Genomic DNA, 25,803 nt, shown 5'->3' on the forward strand with positions numbered 1-25,803 from the left:
GTAACATTTGCTGCTTGCAAGACTATTGGGAAGCTATTGTTGGAATCACAGTACTGGGACAGCTGTAGACAAGTGACCAGTTCCAGATTTTGCTAAATAAAAGGCAAAGGTAAAATCTGATACTCAATTATTCCACGTTACAAAGGGAGTAGGCGTTTGGGTGTCAAAATCATGAATATGTTAAAGTTGGTAAAATGAACATACCAGGCCACTAGCTTTAACAAGTGGGGCTTCTAGATCAGGGTAGACATTCTCCAGATACCACTTGAAGCTTTTGCACTGAAGCCGCTTCCTCAGTTCTTTCTGTTGAGTCAAGTTCCCAACATCCAGGTTCTTCTGGACGAGATGGTAACCATGCCCATAGAATAGATCCTTGTAATCATCAAGCCAAACCTCTGCAACACGGGCCAAATTCCGCTCCACTGTGGTGAGGCGGTCCTTAGGGAATGAGTAGGGGTTGTCACTCCTGAAAATGTGGCCCACCCTGGAACATGGGATGATTTCAATTTCCCCTCCACACATCCAAACCTGATAAAAAGAGGGAGAAGGTCAGACATTAGGAAATGTATTCTGTTATATAAATCACCACAGGGGACATCTGAATTATGGATTTAGTTTAATTTGTTAATGAGCACTGGGACTGTGGCGAAGCTGGCTGGGAGTTAGCTGCATAAATATCACTACTGACCGAAAGGTCATAAGTTTGAAGCCAGCCTGGGTCGGAGTGAGCTTCTGACCAATTTGTGTAGCTTGCTGTTGATCTTTGCAGCCCGAAAGACAGTTGCACCTGTCAAGTAGGAAATTTAGGCACCGCTTATGCGGGGAGGCAAATGTAACTAATTTATGAGACCATAAAAATCTCCAGCAAGCATGCAAAGAATGAGGAAGTACTTCATTAGTGTCACAAATGGTCAGTGAAGGGACAGCTCCCCTGGTGGCCAGAATACTCTCTAGAAAAGCTGGAATGGTAAATAGCCTCTATGTCCCTGTCTATATATGTTGCGTGTCTATGGCATTGAATGTTTGCCAGTTATATGTGCATTGTGATCCGCCCTGAGTCCCCTGTGGGGTGAGAAGGGCAGAATATAAATACTGTAAATAAATAATAAATACATGATAATTATGTAAGCAGACCCAATACCATATCCATTCAGAAAGCCTGTCAGAGTATGGTTTGCAATGAGCATTGTTTACAGCTCAAACCATGATGTACAAGAAACTCATGGATTAGAGATGCTTCTCTATTTTCATCTTAGATTTGCTCAACTTGTCAGTCTCTAGCGGCAGAATCCTCCAGAGACAGACCAATGGCCTTAAAATCCCTCTGGTAGGTTGGGAAACACTCACATTAAAATTCCCAACACTACTGCTCCAAGGATCACACTGAAATTAGGACATGGTTCATAAACTCATTTCAGTTCATCCCCTTTGATTTCAATCTGCCACAATTTCACAATCTGTCAATTTTAAACAAAAATCAAAATAGCAGGGAATAATCTTAACCATGATTTGCTTTGACGTTCGAACTTAATACGAATCAGTACGCAATTTGTGTTCAATCAGTGCTTAACCTCTGTGTCTCCATTCAGTGAAAGTTTTGAATGAAAGACATATATACATCTTATGATTTCCTGTGGAAGGAGATCAGGTAAGATGAGGCATCTCACAGCAAAGGAACACAAAGTGGATAGCTGTTAATGACACTTCTGTCTTGACTTTAAAATGTTGTTATTTATACATCTTATAAAAGATCCACAGGGTGTGTAATTTATTTTATTGGTGGGTCCCTAACTCTATGGAAGTGGAAGGCCTGCTGTATTTTGATAAAATGAATTGTTTATTTATTGATTTTCTGTATTTATATACCGCCTTTCTCACCTCTGGGAGGGATTAACGGCAGTTTACAACATATTAATGGCAAAGATTCAATGCCAACATACAGTAAAACTAAGAGATCATAATAATTAATTGCTACATATAACTATGACTTAAACTCAATTAAAACCATTAAACATAAGACTAAACAAAATTTAAACATCCACGCAAATAATCCTAGTATAAATATTAAATTGTTTTGTTCTGAAATAATTATTTTTCACCATTTAGCTCTACTAAGAAGAATGAAAAGCCATGACATTTTCAGGATTCGTCACAAATTTATTTCATTGCAACTGGATTTTGATGCCTAGTCATTCATCTGAGAGTCATTCAAGGGCAAAACATGAGAAGGGAGGTGTTTTTTATATTTAAAACTAAAACAATTCTATTATAAGATGCAAACATACCTTGAATGAAATCTCCATGTTTTCACCTCCCCAAACATCAAGTCCAGGATCATATGTCCCAAGTTCAAAAAAATATTTCTTATCAATAGAAAATAAGCCACCTGCCATCACAGGACACCTAATAAACAGAGATGTTGCTGTTACAGAACTCTTAAGAGAAATAAGTACATATGAATATTTCAATGTTCCACATGCTTACATCAGAGCCTCTAGCTGTTATACATCCTGAAATATATTTTTGTTATACTGGAGAGGTCTGCAATAAGGTTTCCTGTCCAAAAACCATGAGAAATAGAGAGCTTAAGTTACAATTGCACCTAGGATCAGAGTTCTTGCCCATATGGTAGCTCCCTGTTCATAGTGATGCATTCTAGAAAAGAACATCTTCCAATAAGATTCTTACAGCTGTCTATTATGTGATACTTGATTGGACCTAAGAAAGAACAGGTTTATACATCATATGTATATGTAAATATTGTATGTTTTGTAATCCTAGGGAATATATAGGTCCTTCTTAGAACCTCAGATATGGGGGCCGGCTTTAGCTGGTTAATCACCAGCTGTAGCTGCAGTAAACCTTGCCAACCAAAAGGTTGACAGTTTGAAGCCAGGTCAAGGCAAGCTCCTGACCTTCAGCCCAGCTCCCCAACCACCTAGCGGATTGAAAACAGCAAAGTGAGTAGATAAATAGGCACCACATTAAAGCGGGGAGGTGTTTCATTCAGAAAAAAGAGGAAAAGTTTACCAACAAAGAAAAAACTCTTTGGCAAGGAGATAGAGAGACAGCTCCTCCCTGTGGCCGAAACTGAGTACAGCCCCCAAAGATGCCGGAAAGATGCGGAAAACTTATATAATACCTCTATCTGTTGTCTGTCTTGTTATTGTATATTTGGCATTGAATGTTTGCAGTATATGTGTTCTGTGATCCGCCCTGAGTCCCCTTTGGGTGAGAATGGAGGAATATAAATATTGCAAATAAATAAATAAATAAATAAGTCTATAAGAAGCTGATTCTCTCAACAAAAATATTACATTGCATACTTACCTAATCACATCAGTTTCTTTGATCTTATTTTTCTCAATGACATCTGGAGGAATTGGTTTCCACCCAAAATTCATCGGCCAATTAAAAATGCCACGCTGAAAATTGTCCACAGTCATGTAGCTACAGGAATGAATTCATCTTCATCATTACTACTAGTATTAGTATTATTAATTTCAAATAAAATAAAATCATTTATTTTGGTCATAGACCAGCACAGGAAAGAGAAGTCACAGTTTCATACAAACTTGGTACGTTTAGTACATTAAAAATATAAATATAAATACTGAAGCACAATAGGGGTGAGGGAGCACCCCTATTGTGCTCCCTCACATATTCAAGGGGAAACAGGGTAAAAACATACTATTCACAGGTCCGTCAGCAAATTATAGATTCAGGGAAGATGATTACTGGATACACAGTTAACTTTTGGGACTAGTCATCCCCTGATGGATTATTAATTTATTTTTATCCCGCTTTTCTCCCATGGGTGGGATTCAAAGCAGCATGCAAGGCTAAAACAGCAAAGTAAACATAATGTGAAAAATTCAACAAAAGTATCATAAACCAGATGAACAGATAACACACAATACATACAATATTTAAAACAAATTAATAAATTAAGATATAAATCAGTAAAAAATTATAAATTATTGCATTGTAATAATTTATTAAATTAAATAAAAATTTAATCTCTTTGCAAAATTGTGTAACAATGAAATGTTTAAATGGTAATTGCATTTTCAAGTGATCATTCGGAAGGAGTTGAAGTAGAGAAAGTATTTGATACAGAAAGATGTTCCAAGTGGGTCTTTCTGGACATTATTCGTACACATGATAAACCAATCTGTGTCATGGGGAAAGTCACCTTTCTGCAAGAATATTCAAGCCAGAATGTAACTTTTCCAAGTTGTGACAGCTCACCACCTCATGCTGAGGAAGAAATTTGGAGGGAAGTTTCTATGTGTGTTCAACCAAGTGCAAAAGCCTTGGTGTAGTTAGAATATAGGCTTTATCAGAGTTTCACACTCTTCCTTATACTAACATTCCTCTTCCATATCGGAAGATCAATGGGCCAAGGCTGGTACATATAGAATCAGCATCTGGGACCCCATATCCTATGAGCACATGGAGAACCTCTCCCCTACTCTACAGTAATGGGCAAATATGGAAGAGATCATAATCACCTCATGTCTTTGTCACTGATCACTTCAATAACAGGACAAGGGACTTTTTTTCTGTTTAGGTGAATCCTCTCCAACAACGGCTCCAGCCACCCTACATTGCATTCCACATGAGAATCTAAGAATGTCAGCACATCCCCTGAAGGAGAAAATAAAAACACGTTGTTTGCATTAAGACTGGCAAGCTGAAATGGCTCCATAAGCCTTACTTGATGGGGTCTTATGGAGAATGTAAGTATAGAATCATAGAATCACAGAGTTGGAAGAGACCTTGTAGGCCATCCAGCCCAAGCCCCTGCCAAGAAGCAAGAAAATCACATTCAAAGTATCCCTGACAGATGGCCATCCAGCCTCTGTTTAAAAGCCTTCAAAGAAGGAGCCTCCACCACACTCCGGAGCAGAGAGTTCCAGTGCTGAACAGCTCTCACCGTCAGGAAGTTCTTCCTAATGTTCAGGTGGAATCTCCTTTCCTGTAGTATAGATCCCTCCTTACAACGGTATCCTATTGTAAGGAGGGATCTAGGGGAAAAGTCATACCTATAAGAAGGGAAGTTCACAGGGGTGATGCCTAAGCCATTCACCATAATGCCTTTATGGAGAAAACAGCAAAGAACTACAAAGCACAGTCATGCCGAAAAATATCAACTGATCAGATTATACATGCTTTTCCACCTACACACAGCAGTAAAATATATTCCAGAGGCCATCTAAAATAGTTATATAATCTTTCTCACATTAATGCCAAATCATAGGAATGCCTATGTAACTCTGAACTACATTAATGCAGTAAAAAACCTCAAAAGTAGCTCAATTGTGTCAGCTTCTTCAATCATATGCATGAAAGTGTGCATTAGCTCAGTTGGAAAACACTGTCATACCGTTTCTTATCTCATTAATATAGATTTTCAAACATTGCAGCAGGCTGACATAATAATAAGATATTCTCATTAATATAAGGGAAATGTATCTACTGATGAGTGAACTTTCATCAGCATGAATTGGACTAATGTAGGAGAGATAAGCTTTAACTGGATATGAGCGGGCACCGGTGCCTAAAACTAATAGCAGAGTTCCTGAAAATATTTTATGCTCTTTTGTACTTGATACTATAAGCTTTACAAGATATTTTAAGGGAAATAACAAATTTGAATTGCATCCAACTTTTGTAAAATGGGCAAACTGACATTAAAAACTAGGTATTTATTAATACAGTACACTGGTGTACTGAGAGAGCAGGTCTCTGGGGGAATTTAACAGGAATTTGCAAGTGGCCTCATATAATTATATATGATAACATATAAATATCATTAACAACACTACATTATCATCATGTTTTATGTATTATTATTAAAAATAATTTCAATACATTCTTAATAATAAACAAAGTATTATAAGACACAGCCCAACAAAATAAATTCTTGGCATTTTGGTTTTTAGGCATGTTCCTATGCTTATTTGGGGGCACTGATTCAGAAAATTGTATTGAATTGACCACATCAGTTCTAGTTTAGATATGGTTATCATGATTTTCAATCGGCAAGCTGATGAAGTGGTATATGGAATATGCTCGATATCTCAGAAATTAGATCTGATAGAGGGAAAGTGGTGCCGTTTTTGGAATCAGGAGGTCAGATATACCCAGAAACATGTCTAACATTTGAAGTACTAAAATGTGTGTTGACAACAACAACAAATGCATAGGGTGAAATGCAATGCAAAGTGTAGGACCTTATAGTTTGCATTGCTGTTGTGGATCCTGTATATTGTGGTTGTGAGTACAATGTTTTTGCATTATACACGTATGCATATGAATGCATACCACCACCTTTCCTTCACTCTCAGAATATATGCTTTGTGGGGGGCATAGTTGGAGAACAGTAAAACCTCTGCAAACATGGAGCCCATATTTATGGTTTTACTAATCCACTCTCTAGGAATTTACTATGCCTGTCAGGTCATTCTATGGTATGCTTCCCCCAGAAGTTACCAAAGAGGTACACTGGAGGACTTATCAAATTCCAAGAGAGGATACCTCTCTAGCAATAGCTAGGTCCTCCAATGCAACTTATGGTATGTATGTTGGGATCGGAAGTTAAGTAGTTTAGTGTTCAGTTGTATCCATGCTTTCAGGCAATCATGGGTCCATCAGGAACATATTCTCTTTGGATACAACAGTCTTGCAGTAAACTCTGTGTGTAACCCACCCAGCTCCATGGACTGTTCTGGTGTGCTGTTAACTGTTAATCAGTATTCTCACTGAACTAAGGTTGCATTTTCTCCAAATCCACTGGGAATAAGCAATCTTGATAGCCATAGCACTTCTTTTCTGGACACATGCAACATCAAAGCCTGTGTTTTATTTTTCTTTTACTGATTACAAGTTAGATGACCCATTTCCCCCTAAATATTCCACTGACATGTAGTCTTTAAAAAATAATAGGATGGGCTAACTGACCAACTCCGTTTTGAGAATGAGACATGAATCTGCTTACCTTTAGCAATCTCTGCGCCCGCCAGTCTTGCTCGTATCAACCCATACCGTTCTTTGAGATGAAGGATACGAACTTTGGGGAACTGTGCCATGTATTTGTCTAATTTGTCCTTGAGGTATTCTGCATCAGAATTGAGAAGGAAGTAAATGGATCAGATTGCCTACTTCAAAGCCCATTAATGAAGGTGTCAGAGAATTAGAAGCCCTCAGTCATTAATACGTTTGACTGTTTATAGACCACTGGAAATTATTTTTTAAAAGCAACAGGTTGTCTTCTTCTGATGGCTATGACTGTAGGTAGGTACTGTAAGTTATTTTCAGTACTGCCATTGCTATACTATCCTCATTACATACGTGTCAGCTATTGGTCAACTACTGGCTGATAAATCAGTAAAGCACTGATAAATTAGAAGGACAGAGAGACAGATAGATATTTGCAAAACAAACACAACTCTCTACTCACACCAATTGCCCAACATGTTTCTTTCTAATAATCTTAAGAAATAAATTTAAATCTTGCAATCACTAAGATGCAACTATCTCTCAAATAGAATCACCATGGCAACTTCAGACAAGCCAGGGATGGTTAGCGGCTTCCATATCAAGATGGCTGTGAATCTTATCACATTTTCAAAATGTAAAATTGGTAAAAAAGACATATTTGTTGTGGGGCCTACTTTAAAGAAGAAGACCAGCCTACCTTTTGTGCTGAAGTCATCTACCAAAATTATCTCTTTAATAAGTTGAGGAGGAGAACGGTTGAGGACACTGTGAACAGAGCGCAGGAGAGTGGACCAGACTTCATCCACAAAACACATGATAATGCTCGTGGTGGGGAGGTCATTGTGGACCAGGAGATCAGAACATCTGCAGTGGAAGAAATAATGAGAAGATCAACACTACAAGAAAGGAGATCCCATCTGAACATTAGGAAGAACTTCCTGACTGTGAGAACTGTTCAGCAGTGGAACTCTCTGTCCCGGAGTGTGGTAGAGGCTCCTTCTTTGGAAACTTTTAAGCAGAGGCTGGATGGCCATCTGTCGGGGGTGCTTTGAATGCAATTTTCCTGCTTCTTGGCAGGGGGTTGGATTGGATGGCCCATGAGGTCTCTTCCAACTCTAGGATTCTATGATTATATGAACACAACAAACATTTGCCTACAACTGTACTGCAAACACTGGATGTTTGGCACTTTCTTTTGTAACTTGCTGTGAAGTATAAAATTAGCAATATCTTCTGCTGATGGATTTTGAGAGTATTTAAGGTCAAATGGCAGGACTAGTCTGAGAGATTTAGCCGTCTAAAGTGAAGCACCATTAAATCAGATAAGCAGTTGAATCTCACTTCAACATTGGCTACCCACAATCACACATGGCACCTGGGGGTGGCAGATATGTCCCAGGACATATACAGCTCTGATCTCTAGCTCTTCAACATTGTTCCTTGACTCATAGTATCCACTGTTTCAGCCACTTGGCTCATTCTGACTCTTGTGAAAAAGCGTTAATACACACACATATTATCACAGTAATTAAAAGTACTGTGACAGGTGTCTGGAACTCACATGATGAAACTATTGCATCTGGACTCTTGAAGAATGTTCTGCCTCAGGAACACAGATACAAAAAAGCATTTGGAAGAGCATGGTCTATTGAGTGTAAGATTTCACAAGCTGTTTTGGAGTCACAGAATCATAAAGTTGGAGGGGCCGCCATAGGCTCTTGGGTCCAACCAACTGCTCAATACAGTATCTCCATCTAAACCTATGAGTCCATGGCAGACAGGCAATACCGATACCTGACATTATCAAACAGCAGCAACCATGACAAGTTGGGAGCTTCTCCATATCCTATGCAGAAGATCAACTGCTAGCTATTTGAAGAGTTCCTACTGCCTCTGCCCTCTTGAAATAAAGCATTGGCACTCAACTATCTGCCTTGCTCCAAACGGCACAAGGAACCCAGGCAGATGTATCACACCCTTCTCCTCTATCTTCTTCCCTGGCTCCTGTTTTTGTTTTTGTTAAACTAGCACTGCACAAAAGCAAAACACATACAAACACCTTTGTGCTGAGCCAGGGAGCCTGAGTGCTAAATGGGAACAGGAAGATATGGGTGGCCAGGCTTAAAGTAATCTCACATTGAAAATTCAAATGTTGTCTTTCTCCAGCTTGTCCTAAGACTTGTTTTCTGCTTAGACGATGGGAAGCATAGCAGTTCTTCCAGACTTGAGCTAGAGCCATGAGTCTTAGCAGCCCTGATCCTACAACTAGGTCCTCCAGGTTCTATGGTATGGAGGAGCTGATGAGAAACATAATTCAGCAACATCTATTACAGTGATTCCCAATCTTGGTCCTTTAGGTGTTTTGGCCATCAGATACCACAGTTCTAACAGCTGGTAAACTGGATGAGATTTCTGAGAGTTGAAGTCCAAAACAACTGGGTGACCAAAAGTTGGGAGCCACTGATCTAGATGCACACTGATTTCAAACCACGTGCGGGAACATTGAGAGAAATTAATAAGTGATCTAAAGCTTCAATCAGCCAAGACTATGGAAACATTGCAGAGAAGCTCAAAAAGGTCCATTGACAAAAGAAGAACCTATCTAAGGATGCCTTCCCAAAGCCTCCTTAAAGATAGAGTCAGTCCCAGAGAAGGATTGGTTTCAATCCTCAAAACAAACAGGAAAAACTGGTCTTGTTAAATTTTCTTTAACTGAGAAGATCATTCTAAGACAGACAGACCTTTTGCTGGAATTTCAGCCTCTTGCTGCTCATACAGTCTTATTGCTGGCAAAGAGTAATCCCTTGCGAGCAATAAAAATAAAAAATAAACATCCAAGCTACCGCCTGCAATGCTATTAGTCGGTTTCTGGGTTTAAAACAGCATCTGCCTCCTCAGAACAATCAGGGTGGCCAACATAGAATTGAAACACCAAAGCCCTCAAATTGTTTTTCCAGAGGGAGAAAGGAAAAATAGCCATGTGCTATAATGAACTGGAGTTCATTGGGTGAAATTCTAAGCCACGGCAGCCAGCGGCTTTCATTTCAATGCTGCAGTGAACCCACTTTAGGGTTTAAACCCAAACTTGATGAGATCTCATATAATCTAGTGTGGAATTGGCTTTTTACATATGTGTGTCTATTATACAGTATGTTGCTTTAAAAAAAATTTTTTTAATGAATACTTGATATATATGTAAGTGTAATGTCTTTCCACGTTGGAAACCGCCCTGAGTCCCCTTGGGGAGATAGAGTGGTATACAAATAAAGTTTTATTTTAATTTATAACTATCCAAGGTGGCTGGATGTATAATATAAATTATTGTGTGTTGCCTGAATAATCACCGTTCTTGAAATATTACTTGACAGCACCACCTGGGAAACATCAAAATGTACTTTTGTTAACAAATTGATTCAACTGACCAAGAGAGGCATGGCTCTATTATGACTTTTTGCATGTCAAGTTGCTGCTAATGCAATGGTGGGCTCCTTCAGCTTAGTTTGTTGAAAATGCCATCTCTCCATTGCCAGGTAAGTTCTGGTGGAGAAGGGAAAAGGCCAAATTGCAGCCCAAATGTAAAGCAACTATGAAATTGGCTTGAATTGTGATGTACAGTAGAAGTAATAAAAAGAAAAAAAAGTATTTAGAAGAAAATACAGTGCTACTTTAATCATTCCATTCCTATCTAATTCCCTGGTTTTATTCCAGATGGTAAGAAAAGCTGGATTTCTAGTGCACTCTAGTGGCTGCAGTTAGAAGTAAGAAATCCTTATAAAGGAAAGTAGTCTCTATGATGTGAACAAGTCATTCAAAACTACAAGACAACAAGGTGAGTTACACAAATTGAAAGTAAAAGTTTGGTTAATGAAGACAACTTTCTAGAACATCTCTTTAAAATAAACATATATTGCCCACTTATTCCTGCTAATAGGAGATTAGGAACACTGAAAAACAGTATAGATATTCCCCAGAACACATCCTTTTTTGACGCAAAGTGCCTAAGTGCCTGCACAAATTAACTAATTTATAGTAACTGACAGTAACTATTTAGGGCTAGCCACGAAGCAGTGCACTGCACTATACAAGAGATGCTCCCTTTCAGTGACATTGAGGACATTGTAGTATGCACTGGGCAAATTATGACACCTCAGATATGGTTGGGGTTCATTTCCTACCCTCCCTCAACATTAACTATGTTGGCTAAGGGTGATGAGATTGGCAGGCTAAGAACCTCTTAAAGGCCACAAGTTGGCTACCCCGCTAATAATAATTTTGGTATTGTTGCAATGAACACTTTATTTATTCTTTGATTTCAACCTCATCTTCCCTGGCCCCCAAGTATGACTCAAGGCATTTAGTATATTGGTGTAACAACAACAACAACAACAACAACAACAACAACAACAACTTTATTCATATACCCCGCCACCATCTCCCTGAAGGGACTTGGAGCAGCTTACATATGGGACAGAATGTCCACAACACACAAAAGCAAAAGAATCAATTAAGACCAAAACACAATGAAATATAAACATCCAGATAAAAACACAATTAAATAAAGGATAAGAGTATAAAACAGCAGCATTGAGCTCTATGAAAACAATGCTCCAAGATTATACCATTATACCATTGTAAACCTCCAAGATTATATCATGCGGACATTCTTATGCTGGCACCACTTTTCACAATGTCATACAAATGTAGCTATGGAGTCATGTTCTTGAACTTAGCTGGCCCCACCATTACAGCATATGCAGTAGCCACCTTATGCACTCAATTCTGGGTGATATGAAAAGGTAGCAAACTTATTTACATTACTTCTGACTTTTTGGGTGGATTTTTGGGTGGAGATTGAAACACCCCTCAGAGTTGGTCTATTCCATTTCCCTGCACAGAGCCCTTTGCTGGACTCCTCCTTTTTTTGTAGTAGAGCCATAGAGCCTTGGATATTGTCTGGAATCCTAGACCTAGCAATCCAAGCAGGCATTCTTAGCACCTTCTTCTGCTGCTGCATTTAGCAGTATTTTTATACCATCCGTCCAAAAGACAACAGAAGCTTTTGGTCTGCCGAAGCTTCACAGGAAAGAAGATGAAGGCACTTTATAACCATCGCTTTTCACCAGAATCTAAAGAGACTTTCAAAGATTCCAGAAAGATGCCTGCAGCCACTAAAGGCTCCTTTTGTAATGTATTTTTTAAATTACCTTATGATAGTCCTGGGTAGAGTTAGCTCTTTATTAATCTTGTTTCAGTAAACACATTTGGTTATTTTTTTCTCCTTGCCTAAATTGCCTTTGTCTGCTAAGGATCTTAATCTTAACAGAAGGTATCAGATAGCCTCCGAGTAAAGCCAAACACTATAGTTTCCCCAAAGGCTCAGGTGTGCCATCATATACAGTGTTTACAGTGGACTCTACAGTGGACTCACAAAAAGGGAAAATCCTTTCTGTTGTTTCAGCAAGCCATGCAAATGCTGATTTATTTTCAGCAAATGTTTGAGTTTTATGCCTATTTTATATACCTGGGGTCCTGTACAAATTTCTCATGAGGAAAGGGGTTGTGAGTGAAAAATGATAAAGAAGCCCTACTATAGAAAACATTGCTTCTGGGATTGCTTCCTTCATGCGTCAAAATAAACTGGCTGACTTTTGGATGCCATGTGCTTTGATTTAGGTAGGTGGAGAGGGGTGCTATTGCAGATTGAGCCGCAGGTTGTCTTGAGACAATCTTTGTCTGACAGTTTGAAAGGACATTCCAAGGCTGGATCTACACTGTCATGTAATCCCGATGATCAAAGCAGATAATCCAGATTATCTGCATTGAACTGGATTATATGAGTCTACACTGAATTATATAAGTCTACTTTGAAATGGATTATATGAATCTGAATTGAATTTTTGCATAATCTATAAGACACTCTTTCCTTCAGGGTGGGAAAAGTGAAATATAAATAGAGTAAATAAATAAATAAATACACTGATCTATTATCCAGGTAAAAGCAGATAATCTGGATTTTATAAGGGCAGTGAGAATGTTGCAATTGGTCACCTTGATTAGTACTGAATGGCATTGCAATTTCAAAGATTGGCTGCCTGCTGCCTGCTGCCTGGGGGATCCTTTGTTGGGAGGTGATTTATTGGCTCTAACTGATTCTTGTCTGGAATTCCCCTGTTTTTTTTTTTAGTGTTACTCTTTATTTACTGTCTTGATTTTAGAAGGCTTTTTAAAATAGTGGTAGCCAGATTTTGTTCATTTTCATGCTTTTCTCCTTTCTGTTGAAAATCTGTGGAAATTGCCAGTTTTTAAAGCTTTGAGCCATTCACTGCTAATCAAGATGGCCAAATGCAACATTTACCCTTGCCTCCAGCAGACAAAAGTTCTTTCTCCCACCCTGGACATTCCACAGATATATAAACCCCACCTGTCTAGTTTCCAACAGACCTCACAACTTCTGATGATGCAGGAGAAATGTCAGGAGAGAATGCTTCTGGAACATGGCCATACAACCTGAAAAACTTACAACCCAGCGATTCCGGCCAGGAAAGCCTTCAAGGATACAGTATTATTATTATTACTAGCTGTCCCCTGCCACGCATTGCCTTGGCCCTGTCAGTGTATATGTGCTTTGTGTGTGTATATGTGTGTATATATATTTGTTCATATGTGTATATACGTGTGTTTGTGCATATATTTGCAATTTTGTACATGCATTGTATTTTTTTTTTGGCTTTTTAAGCCTCTTCTGCTGTGTTTTTCAGTGTTTTTATGAGTGATGGTCACCCGTTGGCCTGATACGCATATTGTGTCCAAATTTGGTGTCAATTTGCCCAGTGGTTTTTTGAGTCATGTTAATCCCACAAACGAACATTACATTTTTATTTATATAGACTAGCCGTCCCCTGCCACGCATTGCTGTGGCCCAGTCTGGTGATTTGGAAAATTAAAAGAGGGCATTGGTTATGTTTTCTTGCCCTGGTGAAGGGAGTTCAACTGGCTGGCCTTAAGGCAGCAGTTCTCATCCTGGGGGTTGGGACACTGGGGGGTGTCACGGGGGGGGGGTGTAAGAAGGGTCATCAGAGACCACCAGAAAACACAGTATTTTGTGTTGGTCATGGGGGTTCTGTGTGGAAAGTTTGGTCCAATTCTGTCATTGGTGGGGTTCAGAATGCACTTTGATTGTGGGTGAATTATAAATCCCAGTAACTACAACTCCCAAATGTCAAGGTCTATTTTCCCCAAACTCCATCTGTGTTCATATTTGGGCATATGGAGTATTTTTGCCAATTTTTGTCTAGATCCTTCATTGTTTGTGACCACTGTATTCTCTGGGTGTAGGTAAACTATAACTCCAAAACTCAAGGTCAGTGTCCACCAAACCCTTCCAGTATTTTCTATTGGTCATGGGAGTTCTGTGTGCCAAGTTTGGTTCAATTCCATCGTTGGTGGAGTTCAGAATGCTCTTTGATTGTAGGTGAACTATAAATCCCAGCAACTATAGCTCCCAAATGACAAAATCAATTTTCTTTGAGTGATGGTCACTCCTTGGGTTAGTCCGTGCCTTATGGCCAAATTTGGTGGCAATTCATCCAGTGGTTTTTGAGTTCTGTTAATCCCACAAATAAGCATTACATTTTTATTTATATATTATTATTATTATTATTATTATTATTATTATTATTATTACTGCTATACTACTACATTGGGTAAGGCCCTACCTCTATACCTACACAGAGGAACTAAAGGCACCAGATCCAGTCTGATCTTAGAAACTTAAGCAGAGTCCGCTGTGATTAATAATTGGATGGGAGACTGCGAATGAATACCAGGTGCTGTTAAGCTCTATTTCAAATGAAGGAACTGGCAGAACCTCTTTTGGGTATTCCTTGCCTAAGAAAATCCCATTAAATTTGTAAAGTTGCCATAAGTCAACAGGCAACTTGAAGGCACAAAGACCTAGGTCATTTCAGAGACTCTAACGATGTTCTAATGAATGCACGGAGAACAAAACCACCGTCCCCTGCTGCGGTGCTGTTTCCCAACCAGTATTCATTCTCTACAGAATAAATGGCTTTAAAGGGGCTCGATTTGTGCATGGCCCCAGGATCTGGTTTCCTTACTACAGGGAACTCTATGCCTCATTCTACTCACCAAAAGAGGCAAGGCAAAGCTGTACCGATGAATAAAAATACTAGACTTGAATCCTGAAAGGTTTGCTAGGCGGCTAAAGGGCATGTTTTGTTTTTACATGCTTGCTAGAAGTGCATTTGTTTTGAAGTATAGTATGTTTTGGCAGCCTGGTTGGAAACTACCCGCAGAACTATTTTTTCTGTCATTTTATCAAAATAAAAGCTTCTCATTGACAGTCTGTAAAGCGACGAGCAAATTCTATCAAGACGGAAAGCAGAAAATCTGTAGATCTAAAGGGGTGATAACAATTTTTCCCATTTCAATGATTTTGTCATTTTGATGTCACAGCAGTAAGAAGAAAAGAGAGAAGAGAGCAAAGGCCTGGGTCAAGCCTGGCTCTTCCTTGCATGAACAAAAGCCGAAGGAAAAGCATTTTTCTCAACTTCTATTTGCAATTCAACTATGGATTTGATGTATGCCTTAAGGGGACTTTCACTCCCGATGGACTAATATCTTCAAGTGCATCTTGAGAAGGCCAGACCATCCTATACCAAAACACCCCTCACAGAGCCACTCAATTCTCTCAACTGTTTTATGTGGTTGTTGACCCTCTCCCCACTTTCCTTAAATCCCTTTCTTGCTCTTTGGTGTTTTGTTTTGCTTGGGGAAGTGGCGGAAATTCCAGTCTTAAAGACAGAAGCTCACAAGTTGTGCACATGTTTTGCTGGAAGAAAGTCCCACATTCAGCCATCAGAGTCTCTTGTTAAAACAGATGAGCTAGAAGCAGATGGAAAAAACTTTTGCCTGACACCCTAAATTGCTGTCAAATAGAATAGACAGCAATGAGCTGGAAGGTTCAGTAATCTGACCAGCTTAAAACACACTCCCTTGTTCCTATCATCTATTTAATAATTTTGCATTGCATCCAGACTTTTAAGTTGCAGCTCTTTGATAAAAGAATACATCTTATTGGAGAAAATACATCCTGTTGTCAAAGGCTTTAATGCCAGAATCACTGGGTTGCTGTGAGTTTTCTGGGCTGAATGTTCCAGAAGCATTCTCTCCTGATGTTTCACCCACATCTATGGCAGGCATCCTCAGAGGTCGTGAGATCTGTTGGAAACTAGGCAAGTGAGATTTATATATCTATGGGAGCAAGAACTCTTGTCTGCTGGAGGCAAGTGTGAATGTTGCAATTGGTCACCTTGATTAGCACTCAAATTAAAGAAACGAATAATAACAACACAAAATATATAAAAGATTACACAGAACATGGTAATGGATCATCATCCATAAATAAAATAAAACAAGTTACATAATACTTAGTATATATACAATGATAAAGAAAATATCAAAGATGCTGATCATATTTGAAGGATATGATCCATCACATTAAATAGCTGGTTTAAACCGCCAACCTATTGTCCTTATACCACAGTAAAACAACATTTTTTGAACTGATATAACCACAAATTTCATTTTTTTTTAACCTAAAGAATATAACATCCTAGGATAACTCTTAAAAATGACTGTCAGATAGCTATGCAGACTTTGCAGTCTATTCATTGCAGGTGGAAACAATTTCTGATCCTGGAATGCCTTCATACTTCCTTGTTGTCAGCATATCAAGAGCAAACAATTTGGTTTGCTGATGTGGACGACAATTAAAGGCGAGGCCTCCACGTCGATGGCTGCATGTTTGCTTGTGGTCCGTTGGCCCATCCCAACTGGAACAGGCACACGTTGCAAGCCCTTGTGTCATGTGAGCGGCAGGCAGCTGCTATCAAAGCAAGATTCTGTGAGCAGGAATGCTGCCTCTCCAAAGGCTAGCTGTACATTTTAAGCTAAGCAGAAAGGAAACCCTTCTGCTCCACACTGAAGGCTACTCAAGCAGTCTTTTTCCTCTGGATCAACTCAAATGTGTGCTGACTTTTCAGCTATAATGTGCACTGTGTAATCTGATGGGAATGTTTCCACCATTTCCTTGTGTATTTTGATACCTGAATTGAGACTCTCATAATTACCAAAGGTATTTTCACCACAGTTACACTTCCCTGGCATGCCACTGTAAATCTTGTATCCAGTTATTATGAAGCAAGGCAAACTGAACATGAATTCAATATGATCCCACTGTTAAATATGTCTAGTAATTAAGGCACTACTGCTATGTGTACTGAAGAAGATCATGCTTAAAAAAAGGTAAAAGTTTCCCCTGACATTAAGTCTAGTTGTGTCCGACTCTGGGGTGTAGTGCTCATTTCTAAGCCGAAGAGCCGGCGTTGTCCGTAGACACCTCCATGGTCATGAGGCCTGCATGACTGCATGGTGCGCTGTTACCTTCCTGCAGAAGGGGCACCTATTGATCTACTCACATTTGCATGTATCCGAACTGCTAGGTTGGAGAAGCTGGGGCCAACAACGGGAGCTCACCCTGCTCCCAGGATTCGAACCTCCAACCTTTCGGTCAGCAAGTTCAACACCTGAGCAGTTTAACCTGCTGTACCACCAAGGGCATGTATATTTATTTTTTAAATTAGTTACCTTCTTTCTCTTGTTAATATTAGATGCAAGGCAGCTTACAAAATACAACAACTAAAATAATAAACCAACAAAATTACTGGAAAATCAGATCACGTTAAGGTGCACAATTCTGCATGCCAGCCAAGGTATTTTGGTTTGTGCAGCCAAAAAAATTATCTCACAGCCAACACTTCCTAGCACCTAAAAATAGAACAAGCAAAAATTAAATATTTAACAATTTGTTGTCTTTCATGACAACCACATTCTTTTTCCTGACTCAATTATTTCATTATACTTCATACTAGGCCTTCCTAAAAGAAACCCCGAATCTCCTATAGTTCTGGTTATGGAATACACCTGGCCTCAACAGACCAGACATGCTCCAAATAATTATTCAATAATACTACCACCTTGTAGTCCACTAATTCAGTGGTTCTCAACCTGTGAGTCCCCAGATGTTTTGGCTTCAACTCGCAGATTCCTAACAGGTGGTAAGCTGGCTGGGATTTCTGGGAGTTGTAGGCCAAAACACCTGGGGACCCACAGGTTGCAAATCACTACCTAAGTTGTCTCTCCGCAAGTGATTCCCTATAACACACCCACCATCAGGCACGTATTTAGAAAGTAGGTATCCCGCTCTATGCTTGACGAGCTTTCCAAACTGTGTGTTGCAACACATTAATGTGTTGGATGCAGTGTGCAGGTGTGTGATGCAAATGTAACAAGAAATGTGCATTTTTACATAGTAAAGATATGCTATTATTTTACAGATCATCTATTTAAAAATACATAAATAAAATGTCTAAAAAGTATGTCATTATGAAATGTTTGGAAAGCTAGGCTCTATTCTATAAAAGCCAAGCACTTTACAGGTCAGTGTGGGGCAGAAAATGCACTTTTAGTCTGAACTTTAAGGTGCTGGCTTGGCTCTTCAAAACAAGTTCAGCTTGGTAAAGTTTTATTAAAACACAGAGAAGTTTCATTGCACCAGTAATACTGCAATTCCTTAAAATAATACCTCAGATCATGAGCAGCTGCAGTGATATGATAATCTTAAAAACCACTGAAATCCACAAACATGTGGACAATTTCAACAGAAAGGAGGAAACCATGAAAATGAACAAAACCTGGCTACCAGTATTAAAAATAACTTTAAAATCAGGACAGTAAATAAAAAACAACACTTAGAAAACAGGGGAATTCCAGAAAGGAAACAATCGAGGCCAGCTAACACCTCCCAAACCAGGATTCCCCGAGCAGGAAGCAGCCAGGCTTTGAAACTGCAAGGCTCTTCAGTACTAATCAAGGTGGTCAATTGCAATATTCACACTTGCCTCAAGCAGACAAGAGTTCTTTCTCCCACCCTGGACATCCACAGATATATAAACCTAACTTGCCTCTTTTCCAATAGACCCCTCAACCTGCCATAGATGTGGGTGAAACGTCAGGAGAGAATGCTTCTGGAACATAGCCATACAGCCTGGAAAACTCATAGCAACCCAATCATAAAAACATGTTCATCCATGATCTGTGTAAGTATTGTGATCCAGTGGACATTCCCTTTCAGGATTAATTGATGACCATGTATACTTTTCTTCTGTAAATGATATGTAAACATGCGAGTGTTACTATGGAGAATTTTAATCTAATGATTTGGGGAGATAGATCTTTGTGCAAAGTAAGTACATATTTGGCATGGTAGATGTTTTATAGAAACGTAGGATTATGGAATTGGAAGAGACCCCAAGGCCATCCAGTCCAACCCCATTCTCACAATCAAAGCCATCTGGCCTCTGCTTAAAAACCTCCAGAGGAGACTCAACCACACTCCCAAGCAGCATAGTCCACTGCCCAACCGCTCTTACTGTCAGCAGATTCTTCCTAATGTTTAGGTGGAATTCTTTTTGCTATCATTATTATAAATATTTCCCGCTTTATCTCTCCATGCGGAGACTCAAAGCATGTGTATTTATGTGTATATATTTGTATACACATAAATACATGTGTATTTATGTGTATATATTTGTGCATATATATGTGTGGTTTTGTGCATGTGTTGTAATGTATTTTTTTTTTTTTGCTTTTAAGTCTCTTCTGCTGTGTTTTTCAGTGTTTTTATGAGGGATGATCACTCGTTGGCCTGATATGTGTATTGTGTCCAAATTTGGTGTCCACTGGTTTTTGAGTTAATCTCACAAACGAACATTACATTTTTATCAGCAGTATTATCTTTAATATATTAGTATTATTATATTACAATATTATTTTATTATATGTTATTATATTGTATTATTATTATTAGTATAATTTGATCCATTGCTCTGTGTCCTAGGCCCCTTCCACACAGCAAAATATATTCCCACATTACCTGCTTTGAACTGGAATATATGGCAGTATGGACTCAGACAACCCAGTTCAAACCAGATATTGTGAGATTTTCTGCCTTGATATTCTGGGATATAGGGCTGTGTGGAAGGACCCCTAGTCTCTATATCAGTGGTTCCCAACCCTTTTTTGGCCAGGGACCACTCTCCAAAATTAGTACCAAAAGTGTTACAAATGAGTTTTTGGTCAACTTTAGATCCGGTTTGGTTATTTGGGGTGCTGATCCAGAAAATTGCACTGGATAGACCACATCAGCTCTAGTTCTGATACATAACATAAGCCATCCACTAGTTGCCATATTTAATAAGCCTTGGCACTATGAGTGGGTTTTGCAAGACCAGTCACTCTTGTTGCAACGGTGTAGTAATAGTGAGGCCACGGACCATATTTTAGTTCTTGCAAACCACTGGTGGTCCACGGACCACTGCTCTAGAACAACAGAAAACAAGCATGTCACTTCCTCAATGTGATATCCTTTCAAATATTTAAACATGGCTACCATGTCCCCACTCAGCCAAGCTAAACAAACCTCCATCCTTAAAGGATCTTCAAGGTAAACATAGCTGTCATCTCATTAGGCTTGCTTGGCCACATGAATGGGTTATGAAATTATGAGTAGAAATTAATAGACGAATGCATAAGTGGCTATGCTGATAGGTGCTAGGATTAAAATGCAGACTGAAAGAACAGAGTATTGTTGTAATCACAGTGAAACTATATAGAGCAGTCTTGGGCAAACTTTGGCTCTCCCGATGTTTTGGACTTCAACTCCCACAATTCCTAACAGCCGGGGAGTTGCAGTTCAAAACACCGGGAGGGCCAAAGTTTTCCCATGTCTGATATAGAGACTACATAGTACGTGGAGAGCATCCTGCCAGTTTTTGTGACATCTCTTTAAATTTAACACAGATGTTTCTAGCATTGTTTCCATTGCTAAGTGTACTCAGAGAAAGAAAGAAAATTTAGGGCCCTTCCACACAGACTGATATCCCAGGACATCAAGGCAGAAAATCCCAGAATATCTGCTTTGGACTAGGTTATCTGAGTCCATACTGCCCTATATTCCAGTTCAAAGCAGATAACATGGGATTTTCTGCCTTGATATTCAGGGATATAGGGCTGTGTAGAAGGGCCCATAGTCTCAGTAGTCCTCAAAGTGTGCAAATATTTGGTGAAATATCCAGAAGCCAGTGTTCCCAGCAATTATGCAAAATAAGGAAAGACCTAGAGAACTCACACCTGCCCAAATCCGTGCCGTATGACGCAAGGAAGAAGCTCTTACCCAATAGGCCTAGTGTCCTCAATGGCTCGGTCTATGGGGATTACGTCACTCAGATAGACATTGAAATTTCCCTCGTTCCACCTTCTTTTGGCCTCGTCTTGCTTCTCATTTGGGACCACAGCGGGCCGCCCAAACTGACCTGCCGCATTGGGGTCCCTTGGGCCGAGCGTTTTGTCAATGCTGAACACCTTGTGCACTTTAGTGTTTTCTTTGAAATGGATCGCACTGTCGCTTTGATTGATTTTCCTTAATTGGTCTTGGTCGACTAAACCAACTGCATTGACATCCTTTAGTTCTTTTCCTTCTGTCAGACTTGCTTTTGGAGTCACTGCCTTAACAGTTGCTGCCTTGATAAGTCCGGCAGCCTTGGTTGCATTAGCAATGTTTTTCTGGAGATCTTTGCTCTTGTCTCCAGTTGGCTTGATGTCCATTTCCATCCTTTTGGTGGTGCCAGGGTGGCCCTGATCCGTGGGGAAGACCACCCGGGCCTCCTCCTTGGTTATAATGACCACTGGATCCCTCGCCAGCACTTCCTTGGCTTGGGCCTTTTCTGGGCCATCCACTTTGGCCACCTTTCCTGGAGTTGTCAGTGTCCCCATCACAGAGTCTCCTTCCAACTCTTTGTGGCCTGGCAACTCCAAGCTCTGGTTTACACGATGGCTTTGAATAGTCCTGTTTAATGGATGCTTGGCCTCACTTGCGACAGGAGGAGGACCGTCGTTTCGATGATCAGGCCTACTTTGGGTGGGAGACTTCAATCCAACCTCTTGTTTTCCCTTGGCGAAGGGTCCGCGCACGTTCAAAGAGACGTCAACCTTGGCGGTGGTTTTGCCGTGGTCCACTTTGGCCTGATGTTGCCCTTTTGGCATTGCAAAGTGAGGCTCCAGAGCTTCACTGGGATGTGGTGGCACTGCTTGCTTGGAGGCCACCACCTTCTCCTGCCTTTCAATGTGCTCCATTTGAATGGGGATGGTCCTGTGTGGCTTCTCAGCGGGGGCTCCTGGGGGTGCTCTGTGCCAGCCCTTCTCCACCTCTTGGTCCTGCCCTTCCTCCGCGTCCCTCCTGCCCTTCCACCTCCCCATCCTTTGGGGGTCCCCCCTGGCCCCCCTTTCCAGGCGGGGCCCTTCTCCTCCCCCTCGGGGCCTCTCCCTCTCCAGCCGGATCCTCTCATCCCGTAGGACGCGGGTGTTGATCTCGCTGAAGGAGAGGCGCAGGGCTGCCATGTCCAGCAGCACCCAGAGGATGGAGGCGGCCAGGATGAAGGCGAAGGCGCGCCCGCTCCCGCGGAAAAGCCTCCGGAGTTTGTTCATCGCGGGGCCGGGGTCCTGACGGGACCTTGACTGGCAGCCTCCCCCCGCCTGAGCTGCTGCATTGAGCTGGGCGAGGACGAGGAGGAGGAAGAAGAAGAAGAGCCTGTTGCCGCTGCCTTTGCTTGCGTGGCAGCTTTGCAGCCCGGCACCCGCGTCTCCGCGGCTGAGACTTTCCCTGGACTTTTCTTTTTCCTGCCACTTCTCTCAGGATCAGCTGCACAAGGCTCTCTCTCTCTCTCTCTCTCTCTCTACCTTCTCCTCCTGCTTTTGTTGTAACCCAACACTTCCGACGAGGACGCCAACTTGCAAAACTTCTCAGTTGCACCTTCCCTTTTAAGCCAGCGCCTTCTCTCCCTCCCTTCCTCTTCCTTCCTTCCCTCCCTTCTTTCTCTCTTTCCTTCCTTTCTCTCTCTCTCTCTTTTTCTTCCTTTCTTCTTTCCTTTCTCTCTCTTTTTCTTCCTTCCTTCCCTCCTTTCTATCTCTTTCTTTCCTCCCTCCTTTCTTTTCTCTCTCTCTTCTTCCTTCTTTTCTTTCTCCAATTTTTCTTCCTTTCTCTCTTCTTTTTCTTTCCTTTCTCTTCCTTCCTTCCTTCCCCCTTCTCTCTCTTTCTCCTCCTTCCTTCCTTCTCTCCTTTCTTTGTCTCTCTCTTTTCTTCCTTCCTCTTTCCTTTCTCCCTTACCTTCTTTCTCTCTCTCCTCCTCCTTCCTTCCCTCCTTTCTCTCTCTCTCTTCCTTCCCTTTCTCTCTCTTTTCTCCCTTCTTTCCTTTCTTCCCCTTCTCTCTCTCTCCCCCTCCCTTTCTTTTTTCTTTCTCTCTCTCTCTTCCTTCCCTTTCTCTCTTCCTTTTCTCCTTTCCCTCTCTCTCTTCCTTCCTTCTTTTCTTTCTCTCTCTCTTCCTTCTCTCCCTCCTTTCTTTCTCTCTTCCTTTTCTCCTTTCCCTCTGTCTCTTCCTTCCTTCCTTCTTTTCTTTCTGTCTCTCTTGCTTCCTTCCTTCCTTCCCTCCTTTCTCTCTCTCTCTTCCTTCCTTCCCTCCCTTCTCTCTCTCTCCCTCACCCTTCGTTCCTTTCCTCCCTCCCTTCTTGCTTTTTTATTTCTTTCTTCCTCCTTTCTTTTTAAAACTTCACTCCACCCGTGAGTCACTTCGGGTTCGTGGCTGCCTTGTTGTCATGAGACAGTCCCGCCCTCCTTCCTCCGCCCAGCCAGTCCCTCCTGGAGAGAGAGAGAGAGCGAGCGGCTTTTCCTGGAGAAGGCAGGAGAGTGACACTTGGCTGCGGAAGACGCCTTCCCTTACTTACTTTTCTTTTTTATGATTCTCTTTTCTCGCTGATTTTAACGCCCATTCGTAGTTAATACACCCAGCTACAATCAGCCCATTGAATCAGTGACACTGGTTCAAGGTTGACCAAGCTGGAAGGTGTCCAGAGAAGGGTGACTGAAATGATCAACGGTTTGGAGCATGCAAGGAATGTTTGTGTATCAACTGTAAAATAAGAAGCATCAAGCTGATTGGTGGGGCAATGCCAGGGGAGCAGGCTGAGCCTGGGACTTTTGGATACTGTTACATTTTTGTTCGGGCTTGAGCTGTGCACAGGCCCGTAGCCAGGATTTTGAGTTTTTTTCAGGGGGTTTCGGGGGGGGGGGGGCTGAGTTTCGGGCAGGGGCTGAGTCTGAGTGAAAGAGGGTCTACCCTACCAAACCTTTTGTATCGTTACCCCAATACCCTCATGCATATGGGATATATTGAGTATGGTGATCAGATCATGATATGAATAAACATAACAGTTTAAATAATGCACCAGTAAGCCTTCTCGTGGACCACCATGAGAATTTGGGGGGGGGGGGGTTGAAGCCCCTCAAGCCCCCCCCCCCCCCCGGCTATATGCCTGGCTGTGCAGGTGCAGAGAGAGAAGCAGAGAGTGACACGGTTTGGTATGTGCTCTTACTTCATGATCTGCTAGAAAGAGTTTCTCCACATGAACAAAGAAAGACCGTTTTAAATCTCTCATAAAAGGATATTTTGTGAGTTGATGCAACCGGGCACATTGTATATATGTTCTGAACTATGAAGAGTAAAGTGCTTGTTCTCTATTAGATGACCCTTGTAGTCTGTTTCAATTCTATGACTCCCAAGTGTCAATTTATCAGGTTCCCATTCATGTAATATATCTTATTCCTGTGGAGCGACTTGAGAAACTGCAAGTTGCTTCTGGTGTGAGAGAATTGGCTGTTTGCAAGGACGTTGCCTAGAGGACCCCTGGATGTTTAACCATGCTGTTGGAGGCTTCTCTCGTGTTGCCACGTGAGAAGCTGGAGCTGACAGGCAGGATATCACCCCGCTCCCCGGATTTGAACCGCCGACCTTTCAGTCAGCAGTCCTGCCAGCACAAGGGTTTAATCCGTGACTACATAGGAGCTGTAGATTTACAAGATCTTGAACTTTTCTGGCAAAGAGTGCTGCTGCCTCGCCAAAATACAACTCCCAGGATTCCATAGCATTGGGCCATGGCGATTAAAGTGGTGTCAAACTGCATTAATTCTGCAGTGCAGATGCACCCACCCACACTGTCATTGGGAGCAGCAGAGGCTGCCATTCTGTGGTGTTGAAAAAAAAATATGCCAGGGCTGTCCAGTAATAACTCTCTGAAAAGTGGCTGCCCAAAATAAAATAGAGTGGATTTTAGCCAGTCCTCCATCAGATGAATGAATTATTCAGATTGAGTGACGGGAGATACCCTTGCTGTTAAACTCCGCTTGCACATTATGAATCATGAAACATTTCACAGCTGGGAATGGCATGGTCAAATAGGCCCACCGTAAACTTTGCCTTCTGCTTTTCCTGCTCCGCAAATATGAAATGTGCAGGGGTTTGTTTGAACAGACTAGCTAAACACGAGACAGGAGCATTTATGGGCATGAACGGATTAATTAACTCCGGACCACTCTAACATTAGAATAATATTGTGGGTCAGTCTCACACTGACAGGGAAATCTCCTGCTTAATAATGCAGGAGGGTTTCTATTCTTTCTCTTTTTAAAAATGCAGGACCTTCGAAAAGGTTGTAACTCTACCCTGCTGAAGATCTGATGCTTTAGCAATACAAGGGAGGTTCTTTAAGTAGATTCACCACTGCTAGGCCACACATCTTAAAATGTCATTTAAACCAGAGGCCTGAATT

General features: G+C 41.0%; 1 protein-coding gene across 1 annotated transcript in view; it reads right to left on the reverse strand.

Annotated features, from left to right (window-relative positions):
- Positions 1-22,820, reverse strand: part of GALNT5 (polypeptide N-acetylgalactosaminyltransferase 5) — a 43,948-nt gene extending 21,128 nt beyond the window's left edge. Inside the window, exons 1-7 of the mRNA XM_060777206.2 lie at positions 21,320-22,820; positions 7,703-7,869; positions 7,004-7,123; positions 4,515-4,650; positions 3,331-3,450; positions 2,286-2,403; positions 205-528 (exon numbers count right to left, since the gene is read on the reverse strand). Coding sequence (XP_060633189.2) covers positions 205-528; positions 2,286-2,403; positions 3,331-3,450; positions 4,515-4,650; positions 7,004-7,123; positions 7,703-7,869; positions 21,320-22,629 — 2,295 coding nt within the window. The 5' untranslated portion in view covers positions 22,630-22,820. The remainder of the gene's footprint in view (positions 1-204; positions 529-2,285; positions 2,404-3,330; positions 3,451-4,514; positions 4,651-7,003; positions 7,124-7,702; positions 7,870-21,319) is intronic.
- Between the last annotated feature and the right edge of the window lie 2,983 nt (positions 22,821-25,803).

Source organism: Anolis sagrei, chromosome 1 (assembly GCF_037176765.1).
Source record: "Anolis sagrei isolate rAnoSag1 chromosome 1, rAnoSag1.mat, whole genome shotgun sequence".
Classification (NCBI taxonomy): domain Eukaryota; kingdom Metazoa; phylum Chordata; class Lepidosauria; order Squamata; family Dactyloidae; genus Anolis; species Anolis sagrei.